The 18758-nt window shown below is 42.5% G+C and overlaps 1 protein-coding gene across 2 annotated transcripts in view; it reads left to right on the top strand.

The window, feature by feature from the left end:
- Positions 1-17168, top strand: part of crybg1a (crystallin beta-gamma domain containing 1a) — a 37571-nt gene extending 20403 nt beyond the window's left edge. The window contains exons 3-24 of one of the 2 annotated variants that reach the window (XM_027274892.1): positions 178-1604; positions 2625-3688; positions 3980-6411; positions 6631-7887; positions 8952-8990; positions 9088-9206; positions 9301-9478; positions 9834-9973; positions 10416-10542; positions 10626-10661; positions 11623-11774; positions 11915-12041; positions 12192-12337; positions 12989-13115; positions 13212-13241; positions 13344-13456; positions 13616-13748; positions 13841-13980; positions 14597-14720; positions 14851-15009; positions 15930-16092; positions 16317-17168. In XM_027274892.1, the coding sequence (XP_027130693.1) occupies positions 178-1604; positions 2625-3688; positions 3980-6411; positions 6631-7887; positions 8952-8990; positions 9088-9206; positions 9301-9478; positions 9834-9973; positions 10416-10542; positions 10626-10661; positions 11623-11774; positions 11915-12041; positions 12192-12337; positions 12989-13115; positions 13212-13241; positions 13344-13456; positions 13616-13748; positions 13841-13980; positions 14597-14720; positions 14851-15009; positions 15930-16092; positions 16317-16405 (8322 nt within the window). In that variant the 3' untranslated portion in view covers positions 16406-17168. Of the gene's footprint in view, positions 1-177; positions 1605-2624; positions 3689-3979; positions 7888-8951; positions 8991-9087; positions 9207-9300; positions 9479-9833; positions 9974-10415; positions 10543-10625; positions 10662-11622; positions 11775-11914; positions 12042-12191; positions 12338-12988; positions 13116-13211; positions 13242-13343; positions 13457-13615; positions 13749-13840; positions 13981-14596; positions 14721-14850; positions 15010-15929; positions 16093-16316 lie in introns of both variants that reach the window. The other variant, XM_027274891.1, reaches the window with a different exon arrangement.
- The last annotated feature ends 1590 nt before the right edge of the window (positions 17169-18758 follow it).

Genomic DNA, 18758 nt, shown 5'->3' with positions numbered 1-18758 from the left:
TTAACATCTCAAAGGAAAGTCATAACTCAAAGGAAATGTTCTTTCTCGCTTAGCTTTTGGCTACATATCTATTAAAGAGCACACCCTTATTTTTTATGTCAAAAAAGGGTGTGTCAGCTGCTGTCTCCACCTCTATTTATTTATCTTTCTGTCTGCTTCTTGTCTGTCCTCTTTTAGAATTCGGAGGAGAAGAAGGGAGTGTTTGATCGCATCAGCCATTTCTTCCACTCCAAGAAAAAGAAGAGCAGTAGTAGGCAGAATTCAGACGCCTCCTCCGATGCAAGTTTACCAACATCCCCCTCATCTCCGCTTTCGCCCAAGTCTCAGCAGGAGGATGGGCTAAAGACTCCAACTCCTTCCCGAAAAGACGATGAGCTAAAAGCGCGTTATGCACGGGGAGCAGAGTGTGGTGATACCCTCAGCCAAAGCTCCAGTCGCAGCGCCTCAAGCAGTCCTTCTGTGTTCACGTCTGAAGCAGATCTCCCATTCGCAGATAGCAACAGCAGTGGCCGAAGCAGCGTCAGGGAGGTGCATGTGTGCAGGGCCAGCACAGCCAGTGGTGAAAGGAATTCTGGGAATGTGACTCCCACCACTGTGAATCTCGCTACTAGCACTCATCCAAATGCTGATTTGAGCTCGGGGCTGGGGTTCGCAGACTCTGTGGTGGAGGAAGTAAGCAGGAGGCTGCTGGTCAGTTTGGACGAAAGTACAGCGAAGAATACAGAGAGCTCCGGGGGGGATGAGGCAGTTAACAAGACCGTGGTGTCCACATTTAAAATCCCCTTTTCTAAAGGAAGTGAGGCCCCAAAATCACCTAACTTAACCTCTATAAGTTTAGCAACAAAGCAAACATCAGTGACAGTTGGAGAGAGGGGGCACAGCACCACCCTAAAAGGAATAGCTTTAGGCTCTCAGTCGTCCACCTCACACTCGGTCACGTCTCAGCAGGAAGGTGAAGAATGTGCAGACATGTCAAGAGAAAACTCAGCCAAGAGGAGGGCTCGGGTATTATCTTGGGAAACTGTAAACGCGGCATTGAACCCTTCATCTGAGGAAGAACAAGTGCCCAGAGGTGATTCTCCTGTCCAGCTCCACAAAGCCATATGGGTGGAAACACACCTGGGAGAGGAGGAGGAAGTGATAAGGGAGGGGGAGAAAGAGAAGGATATAACAAAAGAAGGGGAGGAGGGCTTCAGAACAGACTCGCCTCCCGTGCTGGCCATACCTGTCATTGTCATTCCTGAGGACGACTCAGTCACTGAGGGCACTTCTACCCCCTCAGAGACTCCGCCGTCCAGGGGCAGCTTGCCAGAATTAACCATCTCCTTGGCACCGACTGCAGGGGAGTTCCAAACAACCTTAGAGCAGCCAGAGGAGCCTGACAGTGGCACACATTCAAAGCCAAGTTCACTTAAGGAGAAACGGAAATCGAGAGAAATCCGCGTTACGCGCAAGACTGTGAATCTGCCCTCGAAGCACAGGGTTCTTGGCCAGAAAGTGTGTGTGAGCCCGGCGTCAAGTGTGGATGAGAGCGGAGAGACAGGAGAAGAGTACGACAGAGATTCGACTTCAAAGGCTTCAGACACAGCAACAGAAGTAAAACAGTGAGTCTCCGTCTATTTGAATTTTCTGTGGTTACACTTTAATGGTCTTCCTTTTGATCCTGGAAGAAACAGAGAGCAGGGAAGCTAAAGAAAGCTAAACCTCCATGCAACCTGAGCTCTTAGTTCCCATGCTCCATTGTACCAGAGGACAACAATACAGGCTAAACCCACACTGGGGCACTGAAATATTCATATACACTACATCTAATCATACAAAAAGAGTATAAGTATGCTAAAAAACCCTAAAAAGTATTTGTTACTAAACAATAATTGTAGTATTAATTAATTATTGAATCAATGTTTCAGTTTGATTTGAAATGGTCATCTTTTTTTTTTGTTTACCTATGGTGTATACACTACCTGAATAAGTTAGTCATTTGTTTGACTTTAGGGTTACATGGTTACACTGACACATAGATAAAATGCATGGCATGCATATATAACTAAAGCGCTGCAGGCTGTGGATGGTCTTAAAAATACCTGAAGACTCTGATTTATGATTTACTTTCACAAATACTGCAGCGGATTTCTTGAGCACACCGAGTTTTAACAGCAGTTTCTGTTTGTCTTTAAATTGCCTGTTTTAAGTTTAAACTTTCTTTTAAGGCACTTTACATCAGAAAAATATTCCTAGCAAATCTGTAAATATGTAGCTATAACTGGCAGCTGGTTAATTTTTCTTAGGATAGAGTTAAAAGTTAACAAGATCTGTCTACCAGCACTTCTAAAGCTCACTTTTCCTGTTAAAACCTGCACATATTTTCAAACTAATTTCATTTACCAATGACTGGTGGCTTCTTATCTTCTTATTTAACTGTTGCTCAGAGGCACCTTTGTCTCTTTCTGCCCTGTCTATATCTATTTAAAGAAGACTTACAACAACTGAACTGCATGAAAGATCGTTCAAAAATATAGACCAGTCCCCTTATTTAAAGAGCTTCACAAATGTGTTTATAAAGGTTATTCTAAAATATTTGTCTTAATGACTCTCTCTCTCACACACACTCTTTCTCCCTTCAGACTGTCAAGCCTCCCAAACAACAATGTGGAATTCAAGGAAGACAACCTTGAGACATTGCCAACAACAGATGAGAATACACACTCTGAAACAAATACTCCTGAACCCATAGTTAAAGAAAAAATAGACTCTGAAGCCTCTGACTTTGACGATACCTCAGACATGCACAGACCAAAGTCACAGGCAGTGGGGTCCGGCGTAAAAGGCCAAGGGACTAACCAGGCTACACCATCTAAACGAGGGGTTAAATCAACATCAGAAAGTTGGCATACCACAACAAGTGGAACAAGGAGCCCATCCTCAGCAGCTGGCAGCAGGACCAAAAATGTGACAACAAAGGATAAGACCTCCACAGAGAGTACAAAAGTGGGAAGTCCCAGTGATTTGCCATCACAGAGGGAACATAGCAATGATAAAACAGTCTCAATGTTGCCAACTTTAAAAGACCAAAGCTCCGGTGCTTCCTCAAGTGTGACAGGTTCAAAGTCTAAAATTCCCAAACGGTCGACATCAGACGCTGATGTGAAATCTCCGGTGACACCAGATAAAACATCACCGACTGATGCTTCGGTGGTCACTTCCAAACTGCAGAAACAACCCAGAACCAAAGAGTCTTTGAAATCCCCGGTCACTCCAACCAAAGCTGGCAGGAAACCAAGTTTCGAAGAAGCCAAAGGGGGGAAGGCTCGCCCAGGAGATATTTCTCCCACAAAAACGACTCACAAGACCGGAATAAAGCATATTAAAGAAAAGGCAGATGAAGACAGTGACTCTTTTAACCTTGTAAATAGTATGGAGGTGGACAACGAGGAGAGCAGTATTGAAACAGGACACCCAAATGACATGGAGAGCCGGGATGTCAAAAAACGGGCGCAACACCATCTGGAGAATAATGCCTCTAGGTTGCCCGTTTCATCTCCAACAATAAAAAGCAGACAACCAATAACCATTCAGACAGATTCAGACAGGCCCAAGACACTCCGAAAGCAGAGTGCAGAGCAGGAGCAAGAAGTAACTTCTGGCGAGAGACCAGGTAGTGAGACCTCACCCCTGAGTCCCATGAAAGGTAAGACAGTACGATCACTACATGTTGTATACTAGACTGTACACTGTCAGCATGAGAATATCCTTGTCCCGTTCTGTTGACATGAATGAAATATTTGTACACATAGTTCAGTTTTGAGGTTTAAAAACTTTCCGAGATGAACATTCCTGATCTTTTTACATTATTGTTTTATAGAACAGTTTCTTTGAAGTAAGACACTTTTTTGTCATTTGAGGTGTTTTTTTATTGTCATTGTATTAAAACGGTGTGTGTGTGTGTGTGTGTGTGTGTGTGTGTGTGTGTGTTTTACAGGAAGCATGTTGTCAACAAGGCCATCCAAACTCTCTAAAAGAAGTGTTAGTCATAAAGAGAGTGACACACCCACCTCGTGTGTCTCTCCACCTCCCTCCATACAAGAGAAAACTGTCTCATTGAGACTCTCCAAACAAAGTGACATCAAACCCAGCAAAGCTCCAGCAAAGGATTCAGCTGATCCGTCATCACCTGTAAGCAAGCTTCCTACAAGGGGCCAGAGAAGTTCTAACAAACTAAAATCCAGAAAAGATTCACCATCCAACAGTTCTCCAAGCACATCTACATCTAAACCGGAGGACTCAAATCAGGAAACTAACATAGAGATATCTGTCAAAGCATCTGAGAGTGTCATAGCAGATAAAGTGAAGGACGGCGTCAGTGGTGACTTATTAGAAGAACTGACAGACAATCAGTCCAGTATCAGTGAAATCGAACTGAAAGGAACAGAGACAAAGGAATTAGAGGAGAACATAACCAATCCTACGACTGAAGACATTTTAGTACAAAACAACAGTGTGATTATTACAGAAAATACAGCAGTCACAGGCCCAGGAGCTGAGGTATTGCCTATCTGTGAGGTTGCCAAAGAAAGTTCTCCTCACTCACCAGTTACTGATGTAAATAAGGCTGAGAATGATAGTCCGGGAGGTGAGTGTGAGACCAAACAACACACAAAAGTTGAGTCTACATCTGAAGATGTATGTCACATTCAAAATGACAACACCACACAGAAACGTGAAACACTGTTTACACAAAAGATTTCTTCAGAAGGGGGAAAAGAGAAAGACGTTTTAGAGACAACCCACCTAAAAGGTAACTTAAAACCAGACTTTAAAGAGCCAGATTCTGCAGTGTCGGCTCAGGACACAATACCAGCTCATGAGGATGTAACTGATATGTCAGCCAAACCTGTTTTGTTTGACAGCATTCGCTGTGACATAATGTTTCGCTCTGATCAGAAAGGTGTTATGCCTAATAGTGTTTCCCTTCCAAAATCAAATGAGGTCACTTCTGACAGCTATGATACAACTAATATTACTGCTAATTTACCCTCAAAAGACCAGGATGCTGAGCCAACAGATGTACGTTCAGCGACTTCTGTCCCTGTTTCACTAGAAGGTAACACAACAAGTAAAGAGCAGCAAAAGGAATCACTGAAGGATCAAATCACAGATATCATCCTTGAAGGTGAGAGATCACTCACATTCAGCAGAGATTTAGAGAAAGATTTGAAGGTGGAGGAGAAAAGTGAAGAGGAGCTTGGCAGGAAACCAGTAGAGACTTTGGACACTCAAACAGAGACTGCGACTGTTTGTGAATTGCCTAAGAATGTTGAAAATCAGCTGGACAAAGAGCCCCTTTTACTGGCAGGAGAAATTGAAAGACAGAAGAAGGACTCAAAAACAAATGAAAGGCTGAATGACGTAACGATGGAAGGCACTGACTCACAGAACAGTTGCAAAAAGGAGCTCAAGGGTATAACTACCGAGAATGAAGTGGAGAAAGACATTACAAAACCAGAGAAACCAACGCATCTATTGCCAGAAGAGAAACATTTACAGCCTGTCTCAGAGGACAAAGCACAGACAGTAGTTACAGATGTCCTAGAAGAGATTAAGACAGAGATGGAGCAAGCAAGAAGTGCACTCCATGAAAATACAGCCAGTGTGGTTGATACAAAACAGGAATGTGGGATCCTCTCAAAGGAAAATGGAGTTAGTGTCTGTAAGAAAACAGATCAGCAGGTGAAGGTATCAATTGTGAAAAATGAGCTGGAACCCAAAGGACTTCGAACCAAAGACAAAGAGGTCAGGGATAGTGAATCACATCAGGAGGACACACACACTGACGTTGCAAAGGAGGGTCAAACTCCAGAACTAAAAGCCTTAATCACTAAAACTAGTGCTGAAGACACTAAAGAAGAGAGTAAAACAATGGCATTTGGTAAGGATTTACCAAAAGAGATTTCAAATGTGATTGCTGACACTGAAATTAGTAGCCACGAGGACCACGCGGCCTTAATTGCTAGAGACCAAAGTGAGGATATTAAACAAACAGAGGGAAATAGTCTAGAACAGCAAACTGAGACAGAAACAGCTCAAGAGAAGGCAACACAGAGCCAGGTTTCACAAGTGGATACAACTCAAGATGGTGGAAAAGAAATGACAGAAGCAAAGGATTCATCAACAAAGAGTTTGAATACTGAATTTATGAATGCTAACGATGAAATTAGTATCCAGCAAGACCAGAAGTCCATGGTTGTTAGAGACCAAGATGAGGACATTACTAAACCAGGGAAAAACAAATCAATAAAAGTCATCTCTCCAAACCTTGAACCAGAACCAAAGATTGTGACAAAAGAGTCTTTCAAGATGAACGAAGATACCAAATTATCTGAAAAATCAAGTGTTTCCACAACTGAAAAAGCAGAGAGTAAGACTGATAAGAAAGAGAAACAGAAAAACCTAATTGAAAAGAGTGTTCGAGTTGAAAATGAAGTGATGAAGCAGGAGGAACAGCAGACAAAAGCATCAAAGATTGATGCCAAGCAAGAGTCAGAACCAATTTCTGTAAAAGACACATCCAGCAAAAAAAGTGGAGAACAAAAAGACAAGCTCATCATTGTTCCAGGTAAAGTACTGAGTACTGATGCTGAAAAGAATGACAAAGACACCAAAGAAAAAACAAAACATGATAGTGGTTCGAATCAGGAACGGCAAACTCTGCAGAACTGCAGAGAAGAGAAGACCATAAAACACAGTGATCTACAAAAGCCTGTGAAGACAACACTCAGTCCATCTCTTTCACCTACACAGAAACCACCCACTTCACCTCAAAGTCTTCAGCTAAAGAACGAATCCCCTTCTAGCTGGTTAGATGTGGAACATCATCACAAACAGAAAAGGGAACATAAAAGAAAATTAGATGCCTCAGCGAGCGAGGATGAATCTCTTGAATCGGATGACTTAGATGATTTTATCAGGAGCATTAAGGAGGGCAGCATTCCTTTCTCAATACCTCCAAAGAGGCATATCCGTAAAATGTCCCCATCTCCACCTTTTGTCATGCCGGCCATAAAGGAGGACAATTTTGAGAAAACACTGGATCCAGTTGAGTTCCAGTTCGGCTTAAGGAAAAATGGCAGAAGTCTTAGGGATCCTTCCCCAGCTATGGTGATTAAACAAAGAGCAGATGAAAGGGAAGGACGGAGCCTGGAAAAACGCGCACAAGGTAGTGCCAACAGGACTGGAGGCCAAATGAAACCACTCGATGAGGTGGAAGGAAAAGATGGAGTTAAAGAGGGGACAAATATGGATGCAGGAAAAGAAGAGCATCAAAACAATGGGCAAGAGGCTGGGAAGTTAACGTCACGACTTGAAAGGATATCTATCCTCTCCAGCTTACTGAGCTCTCCTCTGTCCTCCCGGAAAACAAAAGAGGAAGCTACATCAGCTTCAAATAGCACAACGAATCAACAACAGGACGTGCCCGTGCTTGGAAAGCAGGGAGTTGTTGATTCACCTCTTCCTGTGGTTGAGGCAGATAAGAAGGGTGTGAAAGGCATAGATCAAGGCCTGCTTGTGGGTGGTGGTATAAGTACAGTAAGTGAGTCAGCATCCAGTCCCTCCTCTCTTCCTCCTTTGCCCTCTTTCTCTGAGATAAAGCTGCCTGATCATTTAGAAAAATACCTCAAGAAGAACAACAGAGAATCTAAGGACTCCGAGGGCTCTACAGAGACAACTAAAACTAAACTGAATACTAAGGGGAGTACTGTGATGGACCAGCCCTCGACAGCAGGAACACCTAATGTTGATGTGGGCCTGAAGGCACCTGCAGGACCGCCTCTGACAAGCAGAAGCAACCGGGAGACTTCTCGAAATGGACTTTCTACTTCCAGGACCAAGGTAGGAATTTCACTGTAATTATTACTAAGCGTCTTTAGCAATCTAATGAAATAGATGGGTTTTGACATGCTAGCCTTTGACACAAAGCATTGGTTAATTTGCATGGAAAAGTGTCTAAGTTTCATAACCTTTTGTTTTTTTTTGTCATGCAATTGCAACAAAGTCATCATTTGCAGGTGAGGACAGGTGAGACAAGGAGCATGTCTCCAGTCTGGAATTTTGCACAGGAAATCAGCAAAACATCAGCCAAAGCTCAACCCAAAAAGAGATTTGCATCAACATGCAAATGAACCAGAACGATGCAAAAGAACTATTTGTGTTTAGTTCAACGTGTTACATGTCATACCTGCTGCGTGTTCATTTCTTTTCATTTAGACCCTTGGTACAACAAGACAATCACTTTAGTTTTGTTCAGTCAAAATGAACTGTATATTCTACCTCAGTGACTCCCAGGTAGAGCAGGTACTTATGCAGTTGCTGAAGGACATGTGGAAAGAGTTAAGTAGCTTAACTGATTTGATTATAGAAATTATTTGACTTAAAAATATATCCAAATATTGAATTAGCTGTAACATCAGAATGAAGCAACAGCTGAACGGTTGAAATGTTTTAGTTATGGATATGGTTCTTCAGCTAAGCTAAGCTAAGCTAAGCTAAACTAGGGTAAGATAAGACAAGATAAGATAGACTTTAATGATCCCACACCAGGGAATTCAAGGTTGATAAGAAAAACTCATAAGTAAGAAATATATAGAAATATGTCAATCTAAAGAAAGTCATAAAGTCATGCTAGCTGTTGGAATGATGGACCTGTGGTAGCACTCCTTACATGCAATCCACTTTTATGTATGGAGTAGTGTTAAATCATGTCCAATGACTACATTTGGCACAAGACAGGTGGTGATAAGAAATGTTCCTATAATAATAATAATATTAATCTATATAATAATTTGGCTTTGACGATGCAAACCGATTAAAACAAGTTAGCTCTGTTCTTTGAGGAACTATGTTCTTTTTAAAAGCCCATGTTCAAATTCATATTCAAAAACTTATATTTTTTTCAGGTGCCTGTAGTAAGAGGGTTCCACAAAAGGCCTGGAAAGGTACAATTGCATGTTATTTACTTTACTTTTTATTATTATTTTATTTTGTTGTTGTTGCTGCTACATATTTGAATGAAATGTCTATTTCCCCATCAAGATTGTCATACACGAACATGCTCAGTTTGGAGGGGAAGCATTTGAACTGCACTCTAATGCAGAGGACACGACCGCGTTGAAGCTGTCACCTGTTATCTCAGTCAGAGTCATCAGAGGATGGTACGGGTCTTTGTGCTTTGACTGTGCTTTTTTTGATTGTATAATTTGTATCTTTAATAAAAATAAGAATAATCTATCTAATCTTTTTCTTTAGCTGGCTCCTCTATGAAAAACCAGGCTTCCAGGGTCGTGTCATTGCCCTCGAGGAAGGTCCTTCAGAGCACATAATAAACATGTGGGCCGAAGAGGGAACTCCAACAACGTTAGACCAGATGGGTCAGCCTGTACCAACAGCACCTATGATCATAGGATCTATCCGGTTGGCAGTCAGGGTAAGTGCTCATGCTGAGTCACTAAATGATTGATACTTCATTTTGTTTTCCTCCTATAATTCCACAAAATGTCTTTGCAGGTTTTATAGATCCTGGAGTTCACATCCTAAATATGGTTGTGTATTAAATATCAAAACTGTCTTCCTCATCAAGTATCAAACATGGTTAAATACCAAAAGCTTGCACTGGTTCCTTACTCTTTTATATTTTAATTATGAAATATGCTTGATATAAATCATAGTTTTGTCAGTTTTAGACTGTTTTGTATAGGCAGACGTCTTGTGTTGTATTATAGGTTATTTGTGTTATGGTTTGTGAGTATTTCAAAACATTATTTTTATTTTGCGTTTCGTAGGACTATAGCATACCTCGAATTGACCTGTTTGCAGAGGTAAATGGGCTGGGCAGGATGTCATCTTACTGTGACGACACCGTGGAGATCGGCTCATACGCGATCCCACAGACCACGGGATCCATCAAGGTCCATTCTGGAGTGTAAGTTCATCGGACACTCAAGCCACCGCCTGTTTTGTGTCACTCATTCAAAGAAAAAGGGGGAATGTAAATGGGGATGTTGGATGATGAAAACATATTTCCATTTCACCCTGCGCCTGTTAGTTTTAAAGCTTACAAAGATGCAAACCTTCTGAGCGTGTGCAGCATCTGTTTTCTGTCTATGAAGGAATGCATGCTGCAGGGTAGAGCCTGTGGTTGACATAGTTTTAACCTCTGCTGATTGTTGATGGTTAGCGCTTACATTTTTCAGCTGGTTTATGCTGTAGAGAGTAAAAATGCTGCATTTAGTCCCTTCATGATGTGATAGGTTTGCATCCTCAGATCACAGAGAAGTCACCCAATGATTTGTAACGTGCCCACATCACCTATCCTGCTTCCCTCCCCTTCTTTTACTCACTTTCTCTCTCCCATGTGTCTGTAGCTGGCTGGTGTACACTGATCCAGGGTTTGGAGGTTTTCTAGCAGTGTTAGAGGAGGGGGAGTATCCTTGCCCAGAGTCCTGGGGTTTTCCAGAGCCATTCATCGGGTCTCTCAGACCCCTCCGAATGGTACAGTACACGAAGTCCAGATAAACATACATAGTCATTTTATCACTTATCTTATCTCTGACAACTGTGTCTCTCCATCACAGGGACTGATAAAAGTGGAGCACCCCCTTGAAAACAAGGTGTGTACACTACACTACATTGTCTCAAGTCAATATCTGCTGTTTATACCGCACACTGGCTGGAATGTGACTAAAGAGCCAAATGAATCGCTTAATCCATCAACAGAAAACGAATCGGCAACTGTATTGACGATCAATTCATCGTATCACTCATTTTTCAAGCAAAAATGTCAGGTATCTTCTGGTTTTTAGCTTGTCAGATGTGAGAATGTGCTGTTTTTCTTTGTCATGTATGACAGTAAATTGAAGCTTGCGAGATGGTGGAGTCAATGGTGAAAAAAAGCAGCAAGAATATGTCACTGTGGGCTCTGTAAATTACAACTATTCACTAGTATTTGTGTCCGTAGTTTTAAATTCATCCGGTAAATTACCCAAAGCAGGATAACCTGATAAACTAATAACCTCTTTTGACCTAAATGTTCCATGAACTATGGAAAAGCAAGAACTAGGTCCATTTTGCACATTCCTGCATCTGAAGAACTGTTCAGATCAGACAAACGTCAGAACGAGTCACCCTGTTGTTTGCATTTCCTGCTGGGTGACTGATATTTGATATGCTTGTAGCAAACAAACAAAAAGCACCTGGATGTGGAGAAAACTCCACAGCGCGCAGCAGTCTGCTGAGTTTTAGGTGGAAATTTATTTTTTCTTTCGTAAATGAAAGCCATGAAACTGTCAGCGTTCCCGTCTCTCATCCACTTGCAAGCCAACAACAAAGCCCAGCCTTGGATGTTCCTGAGGGAAATGTCCTATAAATGTTCTGGATTACAGCTCAGAGCAAATCCAAACCACTGTGTGCCTCCAGCTCTGAGCCCCACCTTAAGACAAGCGTGAGATATGTCAAGATATATTGAACGCCACATTACACTGTACTCTAGCTTAGGACAGAAATGAACCCAAAACTCTACACACAGACGAGTGATGCTCACATTTAACCCCTTCCTCCCCCTCTCTCATCCAGGCCTTAGTGTTTGAGAAACCCAACTTTGGTGGAGAGTGTATAGAGGTCGACAGTGACGTGTACAACCTGCAAGAAGAACCAGAAGAAGAAAGTACAGGCAAACCGGACAAGAAGCTAGTGGGAGTGGGGTCGATAAAGATACTCGGTGGTCTGTAAGTATCAGTTTGAGTCATCATCGTTATCTTTGTTTGGCAGGCATCCTTTAGGATATTTAGTCTTCTTAAAATCAAATGAGAAAAAGTAAAAGTTGTGATTTTTTTTTTTGTGACTTTCTGTGTTTTAATCCTTGTAGCTGGGTGGGCTATCTAGAAGCAGATTTTGAAGGCCAGCAGTACATCCTGGAGGAGGGGGAGTATCCTCACTGCAGCGACTGGGGAGGATCTGAGGATGGGCTCCTGTCACTGCGGCCTGTATGCACGGTAAGTACCACCCTCTGTGTTATTGACCACATGGCGCTAAGCACTGACTGCTGTTGTGTTTCACAGTCCTCAGGTCATTGAAACAGTGCCGGAAACATTATGTGGAAACATAAAAGACTAATCATGTTCCTGCGTTATTATCTTCCAAAGGATTTCCTGTCCCCACACGTCAAACTGTTCAGTGAGCGCCACTTTAATCAGCTGAGCCACAACGTGGACTTGTTGGGTCCCGTCGTCAACATGGAGGACGTCGGCTATGGTGTTAAGACTCAGTCCGCCGACGTCATGAGTGGAGTGTAAGTCAAAAAGCAAACGATAACTCACAACGCTAAAATTCGTCATAAAGGAGGGAATCATTCTGACTGTGGGCCATCCACGCCCTTGCAGTGTTTAGAAGGGTGTGTGCGGCTCACCTTCCACACATGACTAAGTGCTCTGTCACTGTACACACAAACATACACAGGCGCGTGTGAACACATACAGCCCGAGAGGATATAATTACGAATAATCTACAACGATCATTTGGGTAACTGATACTTTGACAAAGAAGAAAACACTCTCATCTCCTGAGGGCAAAGACTCAAAGAGTCTTTAGCTCATCCTAAAGATATACATTACCTGCTCGTTTTAGAAGTTTCAGGATATGATGTTCAGTTTTTAAAGATACTTCATTAACACCTTTAAACCATGTGATTTTTTCAGAGTTTTGTCAGTCGGCCGAGTCCACGGTTTACCTGAGTGGATTTGTAACCTTTATTAACACCTCTATGTAACCTCCCAGTGTTTGCTATGCATCTGCCTCGCCTACTCAAGTGTTAAACAACCCTCATGGCATGGACTTCCTCTTTTTACAATGGCAGATTTACCTCTGTCTTAATGAGTTCTTGTAAAACACTGTCAGGTTTCTGCATCTCAGGATGTTTATTTTTTTTTAATGTGCCGTACAGGTGGGTGGGATTTGAGAAGCCTGGATTTAGCGGAGAGCTCTACATCCTGGAGAAAGGCCTGTATGCAAACCCAGAGGACTGGGGAGCCCAGAACTACAAGATCTCATCCATGCAGCCGGTCTTCCATGTAAGAAATTGATTTGTTAAAAACAGAATGTGACTTATGAGATTGTTTATTAGGTTGTTGTTTTTAATTTGAGCCTCTTTCCCGTCTGTTCTACAGGACACACTGATGGAAGCAACAAAATTCAAGGTATCAGCCCTCCATTCAAGGCTTCATATGAAACAGATTGTTCCTCAACCATCCTGGTTGTCTGTTCCGGTTCTCTAAACTCTGTCTGTATGTGTGTTTTAGGTGCAGCTGTATTCTGAGGCAGACTTCCAGGGAAAGCTGGTGGTTCTGGAGGACAGCGCAGCAGCTCTGGATGAGGACTTTACTCCCAGGTCCTGTAAGGTTGTGGCTGGCAGGTAGGGACCAAACACTGCATGGAACTGTCAGTGATGACACACGAAAAAAAGTTTAGAAATATGACAGCCCTCTGCACTATTAAACCCTAGAAACAGAGTCATCGGCAAAACTGAAGAACAATACGACAACAATAATGTGTGTGTATCTTTGTGTGTCAGCTGGGTCATGTTTGAAGGAGCCCAGTTCACAGAGAACATGTACGTGTTGGAGAAAGGAGAATATCCCAACACGGAGGCCATGGGCTTTCTGTCTGCAGACTCTAGCATCCGCTCCATGCAGACTGCTGGACATGTGAGTATTGTACTGTATTCCTCACACTGCCTTGTTGGTGGGAAAAACAAACAAACTAACAAAGGATTGCTCTTTCTGGTCTTCTTGTTCAGGAGTTTTCTCTGCCCTCCATCATCTTGTTCAGTAAGGTGGACTGTCGAGGTCGCAGAGTCGTGTTGACAAACGGAGCCGAGAACCTGCTGCAGGCAGGCCTCGACGCACGCATACGCTCCCTGGTGGTGGAGGGAGGAATGTACGTCCGTGCTAAAAAATTCTATCTGCTGTTTTTCTCTTATTTTTACAGGCAGTCTGTAATTTATCATGAACAAACACCGGCATTAAAAACCTGATTCTAACTTGATTGACAGCCTGCTAGTTTTCTGCTCTGTCTGTGCTCCTGGCTCTGTAAATGGGAAACACACAAAGTGACTCGGATTGAGCCACACAACGTTAACTCGCTATTTCAGACAGCACGTGTGTGTCAGGTAACGTTAAATGACATGGAGACCTATGGACAGTTAGTTACATTCTGTTGCTCACACTACATCACATCACATTTGTCGTGGTTTTAGATTCTTCCAGAATCACTTAAACCACCTTTTACCAGCCAGCCTTGGTGTGTGAAGGTTCGAGTGGAGGAAATGTTCATAATCCTGAAAAAGCTTTGACAGGGACACATGAAATTCCCTTAAATGGTGTTAGAGTAGCCTTTAGAGCTGGACATGTCCTCATTAAGAGCAGTAAACATGTCAAATATGTGAGAAAGCCACAAGTCAAACATGTTAGTGCTTTAAGTCACGGAGCTCAACTTTAAATGTTCATTTTTACATGCAGAGCTGAGCTAACACGGCTGATTGTCTTCTCCTCAGGTGGGTGGTGTATGAAGGTAGTAACTACTCTGGTCGACAGCTGCTCCTTCAGCCAGGTGAAGTGGCTGATTGGTGCAAGCTCAGCGGCTGGCAGCGAATAGGATCCCTACGTCCATTACTGCAGGTATGGAAGTCACATCAAGTTAATGTCTCTGTTTTGTTTTTTTTTTGCTGTGTGGAAAGAATTCAAATGACCGACACGTCTTCAAATTCAAAATCTAACCGTGTAGCTTTTACATGTTTCCCTCCAACAGAAGCAGATGTACCTCCGTCTGCGGAACAGGGAGACGGGATGCGTGATGTCCCTGACGGGAACTGTGGAGGACATCACGCTGATGAGGGTTCAGGCTGTGGAGGAGACAGGAGGGATGGAGCAGATCTGGCTCTGTCGGGACGGGCTGCTCACATGCAAGGTACAGCACTATACCAACACCACACAAAACTGCTAAAACACTCATTCATCTGCTCACCCATGGGACTGGAAAATGACTTGAAAACATGTTTAAGGCAGCACCTGGAGTATAGTCAAAGAAATACTAGAAGTCTGATAATGATAATCACCTCCTGGCTTTGATTGTGGTCGCACACCCATCCTCAGTTTTTACACAAAAAGTTTGATCATTTGGAAGCAGCTGTCACTCAGTTCAACTCAGTTTTTTGAAAGATAGCCACATCTCTAATTATTTTACCCTCTGGCACCGTTTATTATTAACAACAGTGTACCTGATGAACAAGGGCGTGATCAAGACAATATGCAGAGCAGGAAAAAACACGTATTCCCAACTGACTTTCTTTATTCCACTGGTGACCTCCGTCATGAACTGTGGTAGCAAAGTTGGAGGTGCCAGAGACACGACTAGAGCTGTAGCTTAGAGTTTGAAGATTATGATGACGACCAGTTTGCTGTTTCTGAGGTCCAGTTCACAAGAGTCCAAGATGTCTCATGTTTATTGAAGGACTATAGAGGATGCATTGATACACTTGTCGTTGCATGATGCTTCCTCAGTTCTGAAGAAGCTGTCCTCATATGTCTTTAGAACAGTGACACTACTACTCTGTAAATGGCCGTCTATAAAGAAGAAAATATGTTTACAGTGTTCTGACTGTTATCTGGCTCATTCTCATAGTAATCATCAAATGGCTTCCTTCCTTTATAAACACAAACAAGCAGCTGCTCTGTATCTCAAGAAGAAGAAGTCAGCGACCGCGTAACAGTCTAAGATTTAACACTATCCCTACAGTGACCTCTGTGTCTGTTGTGACCCCCTATATGTAGCTTACACACAGTACAATGACTGGTTAAATTCATCTTAAACCTCATCTATGTCTCCAGCTGGTGGAGGACTGCTGGCTGCAGAACACCGGCAGCGTGGTGATGGCGGGCAGCAGGCTCTGCGTTTCTCCAGAGCGAGGCAAAAACAACGAGCTGTGGAACATCACTCCGGATGGCTTGGTGCGGTGCCACCTCAAACCTGACCTGGTCCTGGAGGTCAAAGGTCAGACTTGTTGTCTTAACTTTAGACACTTCTTTGTAGAGTTTTGTGGAATAAAAAAAAAAGGATGAACGACTCACCATGTGAGTGAGATTTAGTCCTGATCCAACAGCGCCATCTCCTGCTGTACATAAGAAGGTGCAGTGATGGGAAATGGTTCATTATTTTGATTCCGTAATGACTGACTTCATCCACACTGACTTGTGTTGTCTTGTGTTTCCTCCTAGGTGGGCTTCAGTATGACAAGAACCAGGTGATCCTCAACACGTTGGATGAGAGAAAACTGAACCAAAGGTGGACTGTGGAGATCCTGTGATTCTCCGGGAGACGCTCTGCTGTGCTCTTCACAGCATCTCTGCCAGGACAGTGAGCCCTGTGACGCAGGGGCACCACAGATCATAGACCCAGTTTTGCACACTGTACTCTTTTGTAGTATTTTGACTCTTTTATTTTATTTCTATTCTTATTTTTAAGGATAACCATTGACTGGATCGACTTTTAAACATAAAACTTTTAAAAATATGCACTCATGTGCTGTTTGATGAAATAGCGTTTTCTCTTTTTCAAAAGGAACAAGTTGTGCAGAAATGTTGCTCATTTTCAGCAACTTTATTCTCGACACTATACCAAAGACTCCGTGGACCTGCCTCTGTGTTGTCACAGCATGCACTTGAGACCTCAGCCCTGTTTCAATGCTGCACATCTCTCTTTACATTATGGTACTTTACTACTGCATGTCTGCTTTCTGATCGTAATGTTGGTAAATATGAATGTATACTGACAGCTGCAATATGAAGTCCGATGTGCCTACACTCCAGAGTTCTCTACTACACTTTTTTTTTTTTTTAAGTTTCTGTAGATCAAAAATGATCTGTTGTAAAGTTTTGATATCTTTTTAGGATTTTACACAAGATGTTCTTTACTGCAGGAGGTTGTACATAAGCAGCAAGTGTATAGATTTGAGTTTCAAAGCAGAGCTGCAGCAACAATACTGCCCTCTGTTGATTGTAAATATGTCAGTGTAAAAGAGAAAACTGTTACATGTGAAAATAAAATTTTTCATTTTCATTTCAAAGTCATTTTCTTGCGTAATTTTTGTTTCTCTTGTTGGTTTGTGAGAGCAGTTTCTCTGACGGTCAGCTGATTTATTCCGTCTTCCATTTCGTCACCAAGTTAAGTGGCACAAGCCATTTGGCATGATCCACCGGTGCATAGAAACAGGCATGTTTTTTTTTTTATTTTATTTGTGTGATAAGGTGTTTGCATTTAGGACACAGGACAGATACAGACAGGGGCAGGATCCAGGCCGAGCCACTGGGAAGGTGGGCACCCGGCACAGAGACACAGGAGAGGAGCAGGGATCTCTGTGTCCGGACCTGTGGTGTAGAGCCCAGCAATCGTCTGTTTTAATTTATTTTTAGTATTTTAAAGTTTATTTATGTATTTAACTAAAGGTTGTTGTGCTGGTGGGCAGCCCCCAGACAATTGTGAGGAGGCCAGCTCATCCTGCAACTGTCAGCCTTTAGAAAGAAAGAAAAAAAAAAGAATATATATGAATATACAATCCAAGTAAATGATGATGAAATGTTGGTGAGATGAGAGATGAATGGGTTTGTTACTGAGAGATGTGATTTCAGATTGCTGGTAGTGACAGGTTGAATGTGTGGGCTATTTTAATGTGTGCCTGTGTATCATTACTAATGTATAGAGTTTAGGGTTGGTTGGTGATTCGGCGGCATGTGCCAACTGGTATTATCAAAATTAAGATTTGTAATAAATGTGTTCCATGTTTTCAAAAAGACGACATTTGACAGAGAAGCAGTTATTTTTTTTCCATTGCAATATGTTCAGTGAGCAGATTTAGCCAATGGTTAATGTTTATTGATTGTTTAGTTTTCCAATTTATGAGGATGACCTTCTTGGCGATAGCTAGTGTAGGTTTGGTAAGATTTGGGTGGGGGTTCAACTGGAGATACAGTGGGTACGGAAAGTATTCGGACCCCTTTAAATTTTTCACTTTTTGTTTCATTGCAGCCATTTACTAAAATCCAAAAAGTTCATTTTATTTCTCATTAATGTACACTCAGCACCTCATCTTGACAGAAAAAAAACAAACAAATGTAGAATTTTTTGCAAATTTTTAAAAAAAGAAAAACTGAAATATCACATGGTCATAAGTATTCAGACCCTTTGCTTAGTATTGAGTAGAAGCACCCTTTTGACCTAGTACAGCCATGAGTCTTCTTGGGAATGATGCAACAAGTTTTTCACAGCTGCATTTGGGGATCCTCTGCCATTCTTCCTTGCAGATCCTCTCCAGTTCCGTCAGTTTGGATGGTGAACGTTGGTGGACAGCCATTTTCAGGTCTCTCCAGAGATGCTCAAGTGGATTTAGGTCAGGGCTCTGGCTGGTCCAGTCAAGAATGGTCACAGAGTCGTTCTGAAGCCACTCCTTTGTTATTTTAGCTGTGTGCTTAGGTCATTGTCTTGTTGGAAGGTGAACCGTTGGCCCAGTCTGAGGTCCTGAGCACTCTGGAAGAGGTTTTCTTCCAGGATATCTCTGTACTTGGCCGCATTCATCTTTCCTTCAATTGCAAAACACCCCCATAGCATGATGCTGCCACCACCATGTTTCACTGTTGGGATTGTATTGGGCAGGTGGTGAGCAG

This window comes from Larimichthys crocea, chromosome XXIV (assembly GCF_000972845.2).
Source record: "Larimichthys crocea isolate SSNF chromosome XXIV, L_crocea_2.0, whole genome shotgun sequence".
NCBI classification, from domain to species: Eukaryota; Metazoa; Chordata; class Actinopteri; family Sciaenidae; genus Larimichthys; species Larimichthys crocea.
Note: the sequence above shows the minus strand (reverse complement) of the source record. Positions and strands in the feature narration are given on the sequence as shown.